The 20,361-nt window shown below is 51.1% G+C and overlaps 1 protein-coding gene across 2 annotated transcripts; it reads right to left on the bottom strand.

Moving 5' to 3' along the window:
• Window positions 1-11,998: 11,998 nt before the first annotated feature.
• On the bottom strand, window positions 11,999-20,197 carry ptenb (phosphatase and tensin homolog B). Of its 2 annotated transcripts, XM_062474039.1 has the most exons (10): window positions 19,438-20,197; window positions 18,430-18,514; window positions 17,988-18,032; window positions 17,812-17,855; window positions 17,345-17,583; window positions 17,008-17,149; window positions 16,162-16,230; window positions 15,445-15,611; window positions 14,916-15,170; window positions 11,999-14,807 (listed from the first exon to the last, which is right to left on the bottom strand). In XM_062474039.1, the coding sequence occupies exons 1-10, from the start codon at window positions 19,514-19,516 to the stop codon at window positions 14,619-14,621; spliced, it is 1,314 nt and encodes a 437-aa protein (XP_062330023.1). In that variant the 5' UTR covers window positions 19,517-20,197; the 3' UTR covers window positions 11,999-14,618. The 2 variants fall into 2 exon arrangements, with proteins under 2 accessions (XP_062330023.1, XP_062330024.1); XM_062474040.1 differs by lacking the exon at window positions 16,162-16,230.
• Between the last annotated feature and the right edge of the window lie 164 nt (window positions 20,198-20,361).

Genomic DNA, 20,361 nt, shown 5'->3' with positions numbered 1-20,361 from the left:
GTTGGAGCCTGAGCTGTGGGTTGACCAGGGTGTGATGGTCAGAGCTGGGAGACAAGCACCTTGGAGGGTCTGGAGGGGCCGAGCTGGGAGTCACCTTAAGGACCATGAGGCCCCGGTTCCCCCAGAGTGACTGTTGGGTTTTGAATCCACATCTGACCCATGTCTTGCTACTGTATTACACAATATCAGTTCAGGTAGTTACTGTAAGACAAGAGCGGAACTAGATAGGAAGGTTAAGAAGAAGAAAAAGATGAAAGGACTAGAGGAGACCAAAGAGGATTTATATTGACATAGGAGAGTGAGAAGGAAAGAGGGAGAGAGAGAGAGAGAGAGAGAGAGAGAGAGAGAGAGAGAGAGAGAGAGAGAGAGAGAGAGAGAGAGAGAGAGAGAGAGAGAGAGAGAGCTCTGCCGGGGAGTTTGGTGGGCGTTCTCTGGAGGCCTCCAGGACTGTGGGAGAGGTGAGGAGGTCAGCCCGGCATCGTCACGACAGCGTCAGAGAAAACTCTGTTCCTCCTGAACCAGACTCAGCAGCCCCACTCATGCCCCCTCCCCTCCTTGTCCTCCCCTCCTCCTCCCCCCTTCCCTCCTCCTCCTCCTCTTCCCTGCTCATTACCCTGCTCCTCTGGGGCTGAGACAAGCACCTTATTTGCAGTAGATGCCCTGTATACAGTCAAATCTCCCACTTGCACTAGATTCCTCACGCAGTCGATCCCTCCGTCGCAGTCGATCCCTCTGTCGCAGTAGATCCCTCTGTCGCAGTAGATCCCTTGGATGGTGCGGATCCATTGGAAGCAGATGGCGTGGTTCATCCTGGCCGTGTTGTGAGGTGCGCTGGGGGGGGGGGGGGACACACACACACACCGGGGGCCTGTGGACGCCTGGTCTAACGTCCGTCCACAGGAAGAGAAGAGGGAGGTGTTGGGTTTCAGAAAGGAAAAGAAAAACAGGGTTCTTCCTCACAAGACTGGAGATCTCATTAGCAGCTCGACAGGCCTCGTGGAACACGAGTGTCACGACGTGAGGTGGGGTTGGACCCAAACGCAGGGGAGACGGCAGGCATGGCAGAAACAAGGGTTTTATTCACAAAAACCGGAACAGATAGGGTACTCACACAGACAGGTATGGTAAGGACAAGACAAAGACTGGACACAAAACAGAAACCTAAATACACAGAACCGGAGGAGGCGGCGGCCAGAAGTCCTCGGGCGGAGGAGGCGGCGGCCAGAAGTCCTCGGGCGGAGGAGGCGGCGGCCGGGGCACAGGGCAGGACCGGGGCTGGGGCACAGGGCAGGACCGGGGCACAGGGCAGGAACGAGGCTGGGGTACAGGGCAGGACCGAGGCTGGGGCACAGGGCAAGAACGAGGCTGGGGCACAGGGCAAGAACGAGGCTGGGGCACAGGGCAGGAACGAGGCTGGGGCACAGGGCAGGACCGAGGCTGGGGTACAGGGCAGGAACGGGGCTGGGTACCGGCGGCAGGTGGCCGAGACTCCCCGGCAGGAACAGCCTCGGTGCTCTGGGTGCTGGGCGGCGCAACCTTGTTCGTCCGGGCGCAGGGCGGCACAACCTCAGAATGAGGCAGGGGCACAAGGCAGGATCGAGGCAGGGGCCCAGGGCAGGACCGAGGCTGGAGTACAGGGCAGGAACGGGGCTGGGTACCGGCGGCAGGCGGCCGAGACTCCCCGGCAGGAACAGCCTCGGTGCTCTGGGTGCTGGGCGGCGCAACCTTGTTCGTCCGGGCGCAGGGCGGCACAACCTCAGAATGAGGCAGGGGCACAAGGCAGGATCGAGGCAGGGGCCCAGGGCAGGACCGAGGCTGGAGTACAGGGCAGGAACGGGGCTGGGTACCGGCGGCAGGCGGCCGAGACTCCCCGGCAGGAACAGCCTCGGTGCTCTGGGTGCTGGGCGGCGCAACCTTGTTCGTCCGGGCGCAGGGCGGCACAACCTCAGGATGAGGCAGGGGCACAGGGCAGGATCGAGGCAGGGGCCCAGGGCAGGACCGAGGCAGGGGCCCAGGGCAGGACCGAGGCTGGAGTCGGGGTTCAGGCTGGGGCTGGAGCCGGGGTAGGAACCAGGACTTTGGGTGGACCCTCCGCTGCAGGCTTCGGGGTCCACCAAAAGCAAGTCGGGTCCCTAGGAAAGGGTTCGGGGAACTCTCTGCTGGGTCCATTTGTGGTCTTGTCCTTCTGTCACGTCGTGAGGTGGGGTTGGACCCAAACGCAGGGGAGACGGCAGGCATGGCAGAAACAAGGGTTTTATTCACAAAAACGGGAACAGATAGGGTACTCACACGGACAGGTATGGTAAGGACAAGACAAAGACTGGACACAAAACAGAAACCTAAATACACAGAACCAAACGACACACAGGTGGACACAATAACGCTAACGAGAACAGATGAAGACAATGACAGGGAAACACTAGGGCAGGGCAAAAAACTGAAACCGGGGGGGGGCACGGCTGTGGCCGTGACACACGAGTGGACACGCTCACTCACACTCATCTCCGTGTCTCGACATTACACATTGATTATAGAGTTCTGTAGGTTTGAAGCACCCCCCCCCCCACCCCTCCCTGGGGACATTAATATTATAACAGACTCTACACTTTGAAAGCAGCATTAATACCCTCCCAGCTAAGGTCATTATTATCCTCCGGAGAGAGTCGAGATCCTTAACTCTCCTTCCTGTTAGTGTCAGGCAGAGAGTGAGGAGCTGAGAGGCGAAGTGAGGCTGAGGCTGGGTGAGGCTGGTTGAGGCTGTAAGAGGCTGGGTGAGGCTGAGAGGCTTTAGTGAGGCCGAGGTTGGCTGAGGCCGGGTGAGGGGCTGTGCGAGGTTGAGGCCGGGTGAGGCTTTGAGAGGCTGGAAATCAGAGGCTGCTAAGTCCGCTGAGAGGAGGATGAGGTGGATGAGGAGGAGGGTGATGTTATGTAGGTGGTGCTGCGTGATCAGATCCATGGATCCCGCTTGGCCACAGAGCTGCTCTCTTAATTCCCCTCTCTTCATTGTGTGTAGGGAGCTAGAGGAACCTAATGCACTTAAGACACACACACGCAAAGCCAGAGGAGAGAGGGGTGATGAATCGTTGAGCCCAGCCTCTTGAGAAAAGAGCAAAGCATCTTCTTTATCTGTTCCACAGATGTTCTCCGTCCCCGCGGATCACAACCTCTCATCCCTCGATCCTCGCCATCCCCCCCATCACACACTCTCCTCGCCCAGAGCCCTCCATCCATCCCCCCATCACACACTCTCCTCGCCCAGAGCCCTCCATCCATCCCCCCATCACACACTCTCCTCGCCCAGAGCCCTCCATCCATCCCCCCATCACAGCCTCTCAACTGAGCCTGGCAGCCATCTCTCTCATCCTACCGACTCCCCTCCCCTCCATCCTCCTACCCACTCCTCTCCCCTCCATCCTCCTACCCACTCCTCTCCCCTCCATCCTCCTCCCCACTCCCCTCCCCTCCATCCTCCCATCCACTCCCCTCCCCTCCATCCTCCTACCCACTCCCCTCCCCTCCATCCTCCTCCCCACTCCCCTCCATCCTCCCATCCACTCCCCTCCCCTCCATCCTCCCATCCACTCCCCTCCCCTCCATCCTCCCCATCCACTCCCCTCCCCTCCATCCTCCCATCCACTCCCCTCCATCCTCCCATCCACTCCCCTCCATCCTCCCATCCACTCCCCGCCATCCACCCATCCACTCCCCTCCCCTCCAACCTCCCATCCACTCCCCTCCCCTCCATCCTCCCATCCACTCCCCTCCCCTCCATCCTCCCATCCCACTGATTGTATATAGGGGCTACCTTTACCCTAGGGCTAGTTTTCGGTTGGGGCATAGATGAGGGTTGTTGTAGGTCAGGGGGTCGGGTGTGTGTGTCTGTGTGTGTGTGTGTGTGTGTGTGTGTGTGTGTGGGGGGGGGGTGAGTGATACAGACATGGATTAGTAAAGCTAAGCTGTGGGGGGAGGGAGGGCAGTGATGGGGTGTCTGGAAAAGTGGGTTAACCCTTCAGAGGCTCACTCAGCTGGAGCCAGAACAGAGGAGCAGCCAGCAACACACACACACACGCACACACACTCAAGCACACAAACACACACACGCATCCCACACTCAACACAAAGCACGTTTCTTATTCTACAGACACTATATAAATCTCCCATTGTGTGCTGTGAGAGTGTCTGGGGTGATTGTGTCGGTTCTGGAACCCTCCGCGTGTTCCAGTGGAGTGGAGGTGCTGTTGCAGTGGCCTGTCCTCTGAGCCAGACACACAGCAGGGTCACCCAGAGACCAGAGCACCAGATGGCTTTTAATAGGCTGCTTGTAAAGACTCCGATGATTCTGTTGTTGGGCTGAACATACACTCTATCTCTCTCCCTTTCTCTCTCTCTCTTTCTGCGGCTCATGTGGGCTATCTGATCTCAATCCGGTTTATTGTGCTAACAGCTAACGGCTCTTTAAGCTGATGTTGGCATGACTGACTAAAGCCTTTCACCCTCACTGTCTCTTGAGGTCCTCCGCAACCCTCATTAACCCAACGTGACTTATAATATGATTTACACTCTGGGATTTAGAAGTGTGTATGTGTGTGTGTGTGCGTGCCTGCGTGTGTGTGTGTGAGCTAGAGATACATTTTGGTTGATGTTTACGTCCTCATCTTCCTTATGTATTCCAGAAGTGGCTGGCAAAGCTTCTGCTGTGTACCATGTAGCCCCGAGGACATGTTATCCAACTACACGGACATTTCATCCCTCATGTACAGCATAAGTCCCTGATGCATTTTTAGGACAGCACGCCTAACTCGTCCTAGCTCCTGTCAAATCATCTTATACTGAACTGCTCTGTACATCCTCCATACATCCTGTCTCCATTGAGACCTGAGAGAGAGAGCTGACGTCAAACAGAGTAGCAGGCTGGGAGGATATGGAAACTTTTAATTTGACATGGCAGGCAGACAGGCTGACAGACAGGCTGACAGACAGGCAGACAGACAGGCACACAGGAACACACCAGCATGAGAGTGTGTGTGGGTGTGTGTGTGTGTGTGTTAGAGGTAGTACCTATGCACTACATAGAAAACCAGTAGAGAAATTCCATGGAGTCATTATACCCTGGAGTAGGTCATTCCTGAAGTTCTCAGAACTGGGAGCAGAGATAGGGGAACATGTAAAATGCATGACATCTTGACGTGATCTCCGACAAATTTCAGATTCTCTCTAAGTGAATCATTTAAAACGTGTTCTGACACCTTGGTATGAGACTGTTTTCTGAGATCTGTCTTAGATCATCAGGGAGATATCTTCCCTGTCTGTGTGATTCACTGCCTGACTCTGTGGATGACAGGAAAATTGAATCGTCTCAAGTGTCACTGAGAGAAGTCTCCCGATAGAAGTCTCGTTTTTTGTAAATGGTCCCTTTTGCAACACTTTCTCTTTATGTATTGCGCCAGTCACACACGCACACATTAACATTTCTTGGATCTGAGGCCTTGCGGTGAACTTTGCCCTCCAGAGCTGGAGCAGGGCAGGGAGCAGGCTGGTATCCCCAGGGGGCTGATGGGTAAATGAGTTCACTGGGTTTGGAATTCAGGAGGTTCAGCCTGGCCTGGGTTAGTGCAGCGCTGACTGGGGCTGCCCTGGGTCAGAGGTCAGGGTGGTGACACACAGCCCAAGGACCACTAGGACACATGGATCACCATCATGCTGCTAGCCTGTCTAAAACGTCCATGCTATACGGCACCCTAAACCAGGGATAAACATTCATACACTGTGGACCACAGCCAGATCTATATCCTGCCATGACTTGTTACGTAGCTCTACTCAACTCTACTTTACTGTACTCTACTGTATGTGACTACTGTACTCCACACATTTAAGCACTCTGGTTGTAATCCTATCGGATAAAGTGGAAGATTGAAGCGCCAACAGAGCTGCCAAATGAGTTATTTAGGATTAGAGAGCAGCTCTGTGTCTTTGGGATGAGGACACACTGTTCCTCTCTTCTGGAATGGAGGACACAGACTCTGGCCCCAACACCCCGCTTGTTGTTGGACATAATGTGCCTTTTTATCAAGTGGCTGGAGCCAAGGCCTGGTCGGAATGAGCTTGGAGGAGCGAAAATAACAACACAGCATCTCAGACCACTGATATCTCCATTCGGGAGTGACTGTTACGTGTGGGAGAGGGGAAGCCTTCTGCAGTGGACTTTTCCATTTCATTTTCGTAAGGCCTTTTTTTCCCAAGCGAGAGTCGAGTGGAATAGAATCAAATCAAAACGGGATGAAGAAGAATAGAACTATGGCTGGGGGTAGGTGAAAAGGGTTGAAGCGTCTCTTTGTTTTCCGACCTTCTCAGAAGTCCTTGGTGGTAACGCCGCGTAAATATAGTAGTAGTATCATTATTAATGAGAACACATTCTCAGATGTAAACACATTCGCCCGGTAGAAAAGAAAAGAGAGAACAGCCGACCCTTTGAGAAATTCAGCGAGTTCTACGTTCATGTTTGAAACATGATCCCTTCGTTTGGTCTATCTCTTCGTTGCTCTCTCCCCCTCTCTCTTCTCCTCTTCTCCCTGTTCTCTCCTGCCAGAGGAGGTCAAAGGGTTTCAAGTCTGCTGAGGGCTTGTTCAGACTAGACCTCTTCAATCTACCGACTGACTGTTTGACATGCTGGCTGATTGTCTGACCGTCTATATGACAAACCCTACAGTACTAACTGACTCCTCCAATCTCACACTCCCCTAAACTTATAGCAAATGCAATTCATAATGTATGTCCATCTTAATGATTCTCCCCCTGCCCCCCACACACTCTCTAAGCTCCACCAGCCCTGAGCAGCCTCCCCCGCCCCCAACCCCTGGCCTTCCCGGGCCTCTGCTCCCATCAAGCTGATAGATGGTCTTCAGAGACCTCCAGCCCAGTAGATCCTGGTGCAGCAGATGGTCCTGGTCTGGGGAGAGAGCCTCCCATTTGAGCAGCTCTGAGATCATCTTTCCTCTGAGGGTCCTCGGCGCCGCGCCTGGTGCCCCGGAGCCTGGAGGGAGCTCCGGCCAGAAACACAACCATCTGCCGGGCTGCCTGAGACGCTGGCCTGGAGGTCTTCTCCCAGAGGGGGGGAGGGGGGGGGGGGGCGCTGGAGGGAAGGGAGGATTGGAAGGGGTTGAGTTTAGTGGAGCAACATTTCCACTAGCCAGCGGATTTCCCTGAAGTGAAAGTGTTGCTGGATTGAGGTGAGGATCAGGGGGAGTCTCTCTCTCTCTCTGGATCGGTGCGTACTAAGACAGGACCACCGCGCACTCAGGCTGCTCGCTGAGCGGATGGCGGATTCCTGCCCGTGCCTCTGTGGCGGCAGCGGGGCAGGAGAACGGAGAGCGGTGGAGGCAGAATGACGATGATCGGGACGGACGCTCCTCATCCGTCTGTCTGTCCGGCCGGCCGGCCGTATCGAACCCCGCTCCGCTGATGCGGCAGCGATGATTGCGAGGCGAGTGGAGCTGGGCCAGTCGATAGCGCCCCGGGGATCGTCCTATTAATCATCCCAAACAAACTCCAAATATCAGGAACATCCCCACGCACTCAGAAGTAGAATCATCACAAAAAGTCCCAAACTACCGGACATTTATCCAATAAGTATATTATTGGATATATATTTTCATTGTTTTGTGGTATTTCTGAGTTGTATATGGTTGTATGAACTGGGTTGTTGTGTTGTTTGAAGATTCTTTGTCGTTTCTGCACGTTTGGGGTTGTTGCACTGGTAGTTTGGGGAAATTGTTTCTGGTTGTTGGTTGTTGTTTTGGACTGATTAGGATAATGGCCCTGAGGGGTGAGTCTCCCACAATCTATACAGCTGGCATGCAGAAGAACTGGTCAACACAGCCCTGCCCTGCATGGCCCGATTGATCTGACTGACACAGGACACATACACATGCACGCACGCACGCACGCACTCACACATACACACAGGCCCCTAGCAAGCAAACAGAGACAGCATATTTCCCTGCATACAAAAATGAAAGGGTGGTGTTTTGTGACCAGGGTCCTAAGAATGTGTGTGTGTGTTCCTCAGATGCCAGACCCCCTCCCAGACTTCCTCCTCCATGCTGGCAGACTCTTGAGTAACAGCAGCTCCAGCCACAGCAGAACAGAGGTGATCTACGTGTGTAAGGCCTGACACACACACACACCATCAACCCTCCATACCATAACACACACCATTAGCCCTGACCCTGGTACAACACTGCTGGGCAGCCGGGCTAGTGGAAGCTGGGCTGTTGACAAAAATACAGTGGTGCAGGTAGAGTGGTTTACTGTCAACACATGGGTGAGGAATAGGGACAGTCTGAACACACACGCACACACTACATCATTCTGATAATCCTCTTTACTCTGTCAAAATCCCCTGTTTGTTTATTTGTCCAGTAATACACACTATAAGCAAAAGTCAGAGGACCCGGCTCATCACCAGTCCTCATTCTGACAAAGAAGGAAGAATTGGAACTACAAATGTATGCAAAGTATTTGTAGTTGTTATGGAGTTCTTTTTTTTCACACAGGGATCACTTACAGAGAGAACGTTTTTAATTGTCATCAATATAATCGCTTTCTTGATACAGACTTCTGGTAAGACTCCCTGTGTGTCTGCTGTTGGATTGGGGAGGTGTTAGACGTTGACAAACCCACTGGATTCAGCCAACACAGTCACACCAGCAGGCTTGCACCTCGGTGATCTGAGGCCAGAGGCTAAGAGGAAGTGCTGCTGAGTGAGACGGTTGAATCTGATTCTAAACCAACGGACCAGAGAGATAGCCTGGTGCCCGTTAACAAGGCTCCAAACTGCCACCGCCGCCACCACAAACCTCCTCTCACTTCTGCTTTTCCACACCAGAGAGAAGCAGTCTACGAGAGGCCATGGCCTCTTCACTCGAAACGACCAACAGACCAGACAGGCAGGCAGCCTCCAATCATGGGCTTTGTCACCAAGAGGAGGACGTTTCTGATGATGTCTGACTTGTCGAAATGAGGCCAGAACAGCCCGTGCTGCTGCATGCCCACCCAGAAGTATCCTACAGCTGATGTTCCACAAAACATTCCACAGATAACTAAGGTCAAACCACTTAGTGGTCTTCAGTTGCACTCTTACATTGTTGGCGATAACTCAAATGAATGGGGTCGACACATTCATATGAATTAGGTGTGTTGGAGCTGGGAATCTCTAACACACGCAGGGCAGGGGGGTCCCTGAGGACCAGGGTTGAAGACCACTGAGTTCGACTTCACAGGACCGAATGACTGAACGCAGACACTCAGCCTTCTCCACTGCTAAGTTACAACGTCAAAAAAAGGACTTCTCACAAGCATTCTGGCATCTTAAAAGCAGGCTTATTTACATGTGCGAGTAAATATCCCCGGCGTTGTTGAGAGAAGGAGACGCCACGCCGACCGTCTCGTCCGCGTCCGGGTCAGCTCTCCTCCCCTCCCTCATCCATCCATCTCCAGACAGGAGGAGCTTGGAACCCCAAGCTGAGGTGACTCTACTGGGCCCTTGTTGTCCTTCTACCTGCCCGTGGGCCCTCAAACCACAAGACCCCTTCTGCCCCCCCCCTCTCTGCCTAACTCTTTGGAGGGCAGTTCAGGTCTGTGATAGGATGCGCGTCCCAAGAATCGTAAAACCGACAAACACAACGAGACGTTTGGATTTATGTGAAGTTTATGACACTAAGATAAAGGGCAGTTTACACACAGTAACAAACAGACATATGATTTGTATGAGCATAATTAGAACCTGTACACGTTTTTGTCTCCATACATGGTTGGTTGTGTATTTATCAGTGCATAGCGCTGCACACACACGCACACACGCGCACACACACACACCCGCACACACACACACACACAGAGAGAGCTACTGCGGCACGAGAACAGCAGCCATATGTGACCGGCTCAGCAGGATAAGGCTGTTTCTCTGTGAAAGACAGGAGAGAGCAGGACTAGAGCATGGCCGTGCAGGCCGCTGCATTCACCAAAACCCAGGGGGAGGGAAAATAATCTAAACTAAATAGAAAAACATGGAAAGGTTTGGGGTCAGTTGGATTTGTCAAGCCAGGTGCACACGCTGAGAGAAACTGGAACCTTGTTTGTTTTTGTTTAACCGTTCCTGAAGCGCAAGCCCCGTCCACCTGGTACATGTGGTGATTTAAATCAAAAGCACCCCCTTTCCAGGAGCCAGTGTGGGCCATGTCCGTGTCGGCAGGTAGAGCCTGATTGATTTAGTGCACAGCTTGGCCCGTTCCCCTCTGCGTGAACAGTACTTCCGTTTTGATCTGGACAGGTAAAACGAAAGGCACTTTTGTGGCAACCACAGGCATCAGTAGAACATATTGCACATATCAGCTAAAAACTAGTGACACAAACCTACACACTGGCACCATGACGATGACTTAAGTTTTTTTTGTGTGTTTGTTTTGTATTTATTTAAAGCTGAAATATAGCTGATGCTGTCTGTGAGTCCACAGCAGTCTGAGCATGGCTGTTACGCGCCACGGAGCTGACTGGGTTGCCCCGGGAAACCACGTCACCCTACACTGTTCAGTCTGACAGTACTGTCACCATGGCAACATTCAGTCTCCATGCAGGTGGACGTGTCTGAGGATAGGCCCTAGTCTAGGCTCCTAGCCAATGGTAGACCTCAGACACACTCCCTCGCTGACCAATGGGATTTCGGCTTCCCACTCGAGGCCTGGTCTAGGCTCCTGACCAATGGCTGCCCTGGATGGACTCTGGCCAATGGGATGGCTCCCTGGATTAGACCGTTAAGCTTGTTGTCTGGTGTTTGAGAGGCGGAACCAAGGGGCCTCGCACTAACGGACCTACAGCAGATCATATACACACCCTCCACCACGGTACATAGGAATACTGTCATAAATAGTTCTCATTTTTACAGTTTTTATTTTGTTTTATAAAAAAAAAACAAAAAAGGATAAAAGATAGGGGGGGGGGAATCAGGAAACTTTCAGTCAAAAGAACATGGTTGTTTGTATATGGGTTGTGTGGGTACAGAGTTATTGGGGTACGCTAGCTGGCTGGACCAGTCCACATCCATCTCTCACTAAGACAGCTAGACAGGTTCATATACCGAGGGGGGAACAACGGAGAAATAAACAACTACATCAACAGAATACTGTGGACCACTGACTAAAACCCTGCGAAAACCTGGAACAGTGCAAAAGTCTAGTCCAATTATGTTGCTCTAGTCATAGTAGCTTTAAATAGGTACTTGAAGAATCAAGTCAGTGCCTGGGCTGAAAGGGAGACGGATGGACAGAGAGAGAGATACAGGGAGAGAATGAGTTGTGGACAGAAGCAGTAGGCATTGTCAACTTCAAGTAAGGCAAAAAATACCTCCCATAGGCCCCCAACACACAGAAAACAAACAGAAAAAAAAAAAAAAAAAAAAAAATCAACAAAAAGTTTGAGCTTACTTTTGGCAGGTTCAGTGATGTAATTAAATGTAAACAGAAATAAAAGAGAACATCCTAGATTAAGTGTTCCTGGGTTGGCTAGTGTACAAATGAGGAAAACAAAAGAACGTGAGGGAACAGAGTGTGTCGACCCGATACCAGCCATGAGGGCACGTTTGGTGGGCTTAGTGAGAGGAGCTCCCGTCTTAAAAAGACACAAACTCTTAACGTTCCGGCAAAAAAAAAAAGTGCCATCATTTGGTGGAGCAAGGAAACGTAGAAGGGTTGGGGGGGAGGGGGAGTTCCCGGTAAATGTAACCGCCTGAAATGAGCCTGCTCAATTCTGCCCCGTCGCCTGAAGGCCGGTGTGGGGGGTGGGTCAGGGGCTTCCACAGTCCTAATAGGCTCATGGGCTGTCCAGCGTCACGGCGACCTGGCCTGACAGTACCGGCAGGTGCCAGGGGCCAGCCCGTCTGACGGAGGAGCCTGTGGCTCGCAACCTTCCTCTGACAGGAGCCCAACTCCAGCAGGAGGAGACAGAGAAACTGGGGTCTTTTCTTCTTTTTTCTTCTGTCCTTCCCACCGGCCCAGCAATCCCCCACAGGCCAGCAGGCACAAACTACAATTTTGGCATGCTTAAAAAAGAAACGATACATATCTAAATATTCTCATATATAGGAGGAGTTTTCATATTTCCGAAGCAAGCGCGAGAATTTCGGTAAAACCTGTAGCTGCACTGTTCTCATTCCGTAACGGAATGACACCTGTATGTTTTTTTTGTGGGTTTTTTTTTAAGAAAAGGAAAAGAGACGAGATAGAATTAGAGAAGACAGGAAGAGATGAGAGAGAAGAGAGACCCAGTCAGACAAGGACAGCACCTGTACGAGATCACAGAGATAGCACGGCCCGGCCTTGTGGAGAGTAAGAGAGTATATATGCACGAGTGGCATGCACCATGAGCCAGGCACCATGAGCCAGGCACCATGAGCCAGGCACCATGAGCCAGGCACCATGAGCCAGGCACCATGAGCCAGGCACCATGAGCCAGGCACCATGAGCCAGGCACCATGAGCCAGGCACCATGAGCCAGGCACCATGAGCCAGGCACCATGAGCCAGGCACCATGAGCCAGGCACCATGAGCCAGGCACGGGGCTCTCGGCCCCTGTGTTGTTCTCGCGGGACGTTTCTACAGATGTAGTTTGGCAGTTAGTGAGCACCTTGGTTCCGCATGGAATGTCCGGAATACAAGGGATCCTGGGAGGGGGAGGGTCTAGACTAGACGATAGCAGGGGAGGTAGCAGAAAGGACACTCCTGGCTGATCCCATCCCATTGTGACGTCACTGGACCCTGCAGGGCAGAAAGAGGGCTGTTCCAAACTGAACTGCACCATGGGAAACACCCCTAGAAGGTTGCTGCGGATCCCAAGAGTGGTTGTTCTAGAGCACCTGGCTTCGGGGGGGGGGGGGGGGGGGGGCACCGTGTGCAGGCGGAGTGATGCTCCCCGCTGTACAGAAACTAGAGAGATCCCCCCCACACACACCCTCTCGCCCCTGTGGGTCTACTACTCCTAGACCGTGCATCACTGCTCCAGGATCAGCTCAGAGGTGAAGGGTTACATTCGATACCTCGGCCTGCCTCCTCCGTCTCTGGCCTGGGGGTCTGCTCGTGGCTGGGGGCCCACCCAGGAAGGGACCACGCCGGACGGCCAGCTGGGAGTGCTCGACGGCTCGGTGACATCGCTTAAAAAAAAAAAAAAAAGGTTCAGTCCGTGGAAAATGAACGTGGGCCCAGAGACAAAGGAGGGAGTCTTGCGCAGGAACAGTGATGCAGGGTCTGATGCTAGGTCTGGGCTGTGATGGAAGGGAGCTGGAAACTTAGTAGACATTTGTAAAAAGTCAAAAGAGAACGAGAAAAAAAGATTCCCTTCCCTCAAAACACATGATTGAGTGAGGGAGGCACTAATTACGACACGGTTCTGTGTGACTTGTCACCAAGACTGTGCCAATGAACCGTTGCATTGTGGGAGTTCAGAGATGTCTTTGACCTCCCCCCCGTATGACCCTACCCAAAACGGAAAACAAAGTTATGACATCTTTGCCACCTGGGTAGATTCAATCACCTTGCAAAATGACATTTTAGGAAATAGTTTTCTTTTCTTGTTGAAGAAAAACAATACAATGAATTGAACAAGATGGACACTGATTCCAATAATGTTGTCATGCACAATGTGTTGTCTGTTGAACCCTAATAGTGTTAACATTATTGCAACACAAGTGACTTCCCTGCTGTGTATAGCTAGTTTATATTATTTATCTTAATGTAAAAACACCAACGACACATAGGCGAATGTTTCTCTGCTTACCTTCAACACAACCCTACACAGAGTAGGAATGGACACTTGTTAGATAGATTCATAATATGAATAATCATGGTGAATATAACAATTATACATTGGACTGAGGGATTCCACCATACAGGGTCCACCGCGCCGACCAACACGTGTGATGGACTGTCTGCACTACGAAGCATTCACAGTAGGTAGGATGGCAGGGGGGCGCAGGGGATAAGGGCTGCGTGTGTGTGTGTGTGTCCAAAGTGGGTGGGGCTCGGGGGTCCAGAGGGTGTCGAAGGTGACAGAAGCACTGGCCATGGGTTTGTATTCCACAGAAGATGAAGCTGCTGAACATCCGGATAATCCAATGATCAGATCTCTCTCTCTCTCGTACATTCTCTCTCTCCCAGACCGTCTCAAGCCTAGTTAAACATTCCATTCTGTAGGGTCCCACTCTAGCCTCAGTTAAAGAAAAGAGAGAGAGGGGGGGGGTTTACAACAACAACAACCTCTCCTCAAACTGAATTCCCCCAGCGTGAATCTCTGGCAACGCTCTTGCATGAAGGAGGGAAGGAGGAGACGAGAGAAAAAGAAAAAAGAAAAAAAGAGTCAAATTGGTCAGCATTATGGTTTCCTAAAGCCGGGGGTCGGGGTATAACTGTCATACAGATGCCCTAGGCAAGGGGGGAGGAGAAGTTACTTGTCTGTTTTGTAGTTTATATTCAAGTTTCCCTCTTTTTTTTTATTTCATTTTTTTTTTTTTTTTTTTTTTTTTTTTTATTCCTCTGTCCGTCCGTACAACTGTCCGCGGGCTCCTGCGCCAGGCCTCAGACCTTGGTGATCTGAGTGTGGTGCTCCTCGTCGAACGGCTCGTTCTCGGGGTCGGAGTCCGTGGTGTCGGAGTAGCGGTAATGGTCGGGCTCGTTGTCGCTGGCGTCCGGTGTGACGGAGGTGGAGGTGCTGCTGGCCTCAGAATTCGCCCCCTCCTCCACTGTCTTGGTGAAGTACAGCTTCACCTGAGGTACACAACAGCAAGTTAGCCAAGTGCAACTTCACTTGAGGTAAACAACACGTTTGTTAAGTACAGCTTCAATTCGAACAGGATGAGGATCGTAAGTCCTGACCTTGAAGTTAGGGGAGAAATATCTGTTGGCCTTGTCCTTGTTTGCCTTGTCCAGGTCGTTCTTGGTTAAGGAGAGGACCAGGAAGTCCCTGTCGTTCTCCTGGGCCGCCTCGCCTCCCGGCGCCTGGCAGGCCTCGGCCTCCCGGCCCACGGCCACGCTGCCGTTCTCCACCCTGTCAGAGTTCTCCTGCTTCTCAGGCTTCTCCTCCGGCCAGGGGATGAAGAAGGTGTTCACCCAGAAGTGAAACATTTTGTCCTAGTGGGAAAAGAGGGGGGGGGGGGGGGGGGGAGAGAGAGAGAGAGAGATGGGGTTGTGGACAGAAGGAGACGGAACAAAGGGAGGAAAAGATGAATAGGGGGGAAGATATGACACTTGCATGCACGCACTCTCCTAATCCAAAGCGTAAAAGAAACACTCCCTTCAAACACTCTCCCCCCCCACCACCACCACCCCACACCCAGTAAAACCCAACACTTTTCACAACTAGACGCGAGGTCCACTTTGGCCAGAGGGTCCCGTCTCCACGTACCTTCTTCATCATCTTGTTCTGTTTGTGGAAGAACTCCACCTTGATGTCCCCACACACTGGGAGAGGCTGGGGGAACTCAAAGAACATGTACTTCTCCTCCCTGCGCGTGTGGACCGGGTTGGAGGTGTGGATCTTAACCTTTAACTGGTAGACCACGAACTGGGGGTCTGGAGGGACGCGCAGCACAACAACAGCAGTTACAAGCGTGTCAACAACAACAACAACAAATAGCTGCCACCAGACATGGGTCAACATATTTCCTAAGATGCTAGCGTATACTTGTGGTGTGCTCGATTTAGCTGACTCGGTGCACCGAGTGGGGCGGGGTTCACCTCAAGAGATGGCTCTACTGGTCAGACAAAACAAATCAAACACACCCGCAAGTATCTGAAAATAGCTAGTGTGGTACATGGGGAGCTAGGTCTGGTAGTGACAACAACTAGTTTTGGAGTTTAAAGGCCGGGCAGAGAGAGAGAGAGAGAGTAGAGAGGGGGGGGGGGGGCTTGGATTCAGAAACATGGATGTCCCACCACCAGAGACGGAGGTTACAAGGAGGAGACAGAGATAGAGGCATGCCAGGGGCCCTATTCTGACAGGCAGCCGCCATTGGTGCAGTGGTTTTAGTCCGGCACACATGTTTCAGCCTATCTGGCGACACGTTGACTTTTGCTTTGACATGTGTGTGATATGAGGATGCGATGAAAAGCAGATTTTTACCCCAGTGCCAATTCCCTTTTCGAAAGCCATGAGGCATCTGCTCACTCTTGTTTTTAACTGAAGAGTCCCCTTGGAGAGAGAGAGAAGTTAACACACACACACGCATACACACCCCCACACACTGCTGCAGACCTGATTTAACTGGGATGATGGGGGGGGGGGGGGTTCAACGGGGCCAGAGAACACACATGCACGGCCTGCTAGCCACCACTCCTAAATAAACCTTATTGGCACTATGGGCTGGCCTAGTCATGTCAACATGCACAGTCGGTACACAGCTCCAGTCTCTTTGGGTTTTACAGAGCAACCACCGACACGACCAGCTGCTCCCATGGGGGTGTATTCCTTTACTGTCCCATCAGGGGAGTGTTTCTCAATATCCACCCACAGTATCATCTACGTTACACATTAGCAGGCTTCCTGCATGGCCGACACGAGCTTCCTCTAGAGCTAGGGATAGAGGGGCAGGGCTGAATGTGAGGTATGCGATCTGACCATGTCCTGGCGGTGGTGTGGTTGTGTGTGTGTGTGTGTGTGAGAGACAAGGTTCAGAATAGGGCCCTTTAGAAGGACAGTAGGAGAAAGTGTCAAAAGAAAGTTAAAGAGCAGCCAGGTAAAGGTGTGTGGCGTTACAGTGGTTTGCGTCAGCTTGCCAGGAAGCAGGAAGTGAAGAGCGCAGACGTGCGACGCCTGGAAGCTGCATGCGGCAGGCCGCACGCAGACAAAACCGGACGGACTCCCAAACACGTTTAGCAGAGAAGCTGTTAGAGCCACCCAGGTGAGGATGAAGGGAGAGGAACAGGTGAACACGCCCCGAAAGGAGGAGAGAGAGAATAGAGGACTTACTGCAGGTCCCTCCACTGAACATGGGGACGGTCTCAAAGACCATCTTGTGGAACAACAGGGCCACGGGCTTGTACTCCAGGTGGTGGTGGAGCAGGTAGCTGTAATAGTACACGTAGCGCCTCTGGCTGGGGATTGTCACGCCCTGTGGACACACAGACAGACACACATGAGGTTACACTCTGTGGAGAGGTAGTCGTCACTGGATGCATTGATTCTGGACATCTGATACTGATCTGTCAAACATCTATGGACAACTTGTATCTTTACCTCTGTGGTGTGTGTGTCTGTGAGTGCGTGCGAGAGTGCGTGCGTGTGAGTGCGTGCGGGCGTCCCCTACCTTCTTGTCTCTGGTCCTGACCTCCCCGTAGAAGTCGAGGGCCTCCTGAGCTTCCCCGAACTTGGCGCGGTGCAGCAGGTAGGCACAGATCATCACCCCCGTGCGCCCCTTCCCGGCCTTGCAGTGGATGGCTGCCACGTGGTTCTCGTCCTCGCTCAGCCACTTGTCCAGGTCCTCACAGAAGGGCTTGATCAGCTCCAGCTGGGGGGGGTTGTGATCCTCAAACGGATACTGTGCAACTGGAGACGGGGGGGGGGGGGAGGGGGGAGCAGGGTGGGAGGGACAGATGGGGTGGAGGAGAGGGGGAGGAGAGAACATTGGGGTGGGGGAGAGAGAGGGGCGGGATCATGGAGAGGAAGATGTTTGGGGTGGTGGGGTTTAGTTTGACAATACCACCGGTGTGATTGTGTCATGCATGTATGACAGCCATGTAGCCGTGTGTGTGTGTGTGTGCGTGTGTGTCTTACCACGGCAGTTGAACTTTGTAGTATCATAGTGGCGTTCCGCACATCTGAGGGGAAGAGATGGAACATTTTACATACAGATAGGGAACTGCTTTATTTAGATGTGTTACTGATTAAGGTCATCGTTACCACACACACACACACACACAACAGGTGCGTTGACGAGTAAGAGTGCTTACAGATTATAGATCTTGTAGTGATTTTTGTGTTTCGAGTCCAGAAATCTACGGAGAAAGAAAGAGGTGTTCATTTCCTGTCCAGACATACACATCTGATTTTGATTGGAAAACGTTTCAATCCAAACAATGTCCTCCATTATTGCTTTAACATTTAGGCATGACATCATGACATCAACTGGGCATATCTTTCTACTGTGTTTAGCTATTTTCTGCACAAAACTAAAGAAATTACCAGTAAATTGTAGCATCATCTTCACTACTGAAAGGGTATGCATTCAAATGTCATGCCAAATTCAGAAGTTGGCCCACATTATAAAACGACTGCCTGCAATTATTTATCGTTTTTTTCTCACACACACACACACACACACACACACACACACACACACACCCACACACCCACACACCCACACACACACACACACACAGCAGAGAAACTCACCGAACAACGTCATCAATGTTGTTTCTGTAAACACCCTCTAGTCTCTCGGCAGGAAAGCCCATCGCTATGATGTTGGGATAAATATCTGACAGCAGCAGTGAAGGAAACATGGATTTGATCATACAGCCAGTCACAACAGAGCATGCATGCTACCCAACGGCACCCTTAATCATTGGATTAGGCAGCACATGGAAATACCAGCGTACCTAATGCAAGTGGGTTGATCTGAAATGACATCCATGATAGGTCATGGCAATAAGAATGTGCTTTATATCGGCCATTATAATCTAATGCACATAATACACCTGACACACTTCTCTCATGACACGTCAACAGAGCACTTCTGCATGACATCAGAGGCTGTTGCAACGAAATTTGTCTAACCGGAGATATTGGTCTGACTAGTTAACTTGTCTTCAGACACGACAGAATAACTATGCCGTCGGCGTATATCACAGAATACTCACTCGTATCGTTACTACCGTCAAGTCCAACACATACGCAATATATTTAGTATTTCACGGGACATAAAGCTATGCCTGTTTTAAAGAACAATTCCACGTGTCTCATCGTCAATCAGCTGGAGCCACGGCACTTTACAACGAGCTAGTAAGGTAGCAAGCTAACATTCTTCTTGCAGCTGATACAATTAATGACAATAACGAGGTTGATAGATAAGAAAGAAAAAGCTGACCGACACCCATGCCGTTCTGCAGCAAAAACATCCCTTAAACAAGAAATGCAAAATCTCGTTATTTCCCATTACAAATTGTGTTATTAATTGAATAATATGTTACGTTAACGGGTTATGGATACTCAGTAAACCGTGTGGACCATCTGGTAAAATATCTATGGCCAATCACTCAACTACAATACAGGATATCCAACTAGCTAATGCATTACTAACATAGACTTAAATACAGGTTACTAACTAGAGCTGAAGCCAAACTGACGAAATAAGCTGCGCCAGCTAGCAAGCCATTGAACTGCATCGAGTAAAAAGGATACAGGTCAAGTCCAAGTCAAAGCCATCTTCTTGGTATCTTCTTTTATTTCGACTGACGATTTCCTTTATTATTGCAGCCATATCTGTGGCTGGAGTCTTTAGGGTTTTTAAATTAAAAGAAAGTATTTTGCCTCTGAACGAACCACTGCCAAAAGAAAATATATTCCCCGAAAACCCGCTGTCCGTTGACAGTTAGCTAGTAGTAGTAGCTAACTAGAATGCCAATGGCTTCTTCTCCTACTGGGTCATGGGCCTTACTCCGTTTCTCCACTGCAGGCCCGGCTTCCCGGACCCCACGATTTGATACAAAACACTCCACAATAAATAGGTTAGGAATGATCCAGCTTCCAAAATGTTGTATTTCAAAAGAGTCCCAAGTCTCTGATTTTGTCAAAGCCGCCGTGATTAAGATAGAATAGCGGAGAGAAGCCTCTCCGACTTTCCTTTCCCAGAAATACTGATTGACACAGGCACAGCTATCGAACGCATATGCTAGCAGGCAGCATAGCAAGTCTAGCCAACATTAGCTACCACTAGCTACGAGCTAACATGTCGACTCCGCTAGACAGAAAGAAAACAAACTATTGTTGAGTCCTCTGTTTAAACGGTCCACGTAATATATTTAAAGAAAAATTGACAGCCTCCACCTGAAAATTGCAGCTCTGTGTGGATTTTAAAAATTAAAACTACGCTAGCTAGCTACCTTTCTTCACTGACACGTCCCTTTCCTAGCGAGCTCGCTAACTGACTCGTTTCTCTAGACGTGTTGCCAGGTTTGATGAATACGTTCCAGCCGTTTTAGTGTCAGACACAAAACACGCATAGCATACTAAAGAATTCAGACCAATTTTTGTTTGATGATTTGGATTGTTTGATCATTTTTACATACATATGAGCATGTAGTCTCATTTTACTCTGTCATTAAT

The sequence above is a fragment of the Osmerus eperlanus genome, chromosome 12 (assembly GCF_963692335.1).
Source record: "Osmerus eperlanus chromosome 12, fOsmEpe2.1, whole genome shotgun sequence".
In the NCBI taxonomy this organism is placed as follows: Eukaryota; Metazoa; Chordata; class Actinopteri; order Osmeriformes; family Osmeridae; genus Osmerus; species Osmerus eperlanus.
Note: the sequence above shows the minus strand (reverse complement) of the source record. Positions and strands in the feature narration are given on the sequence as shown.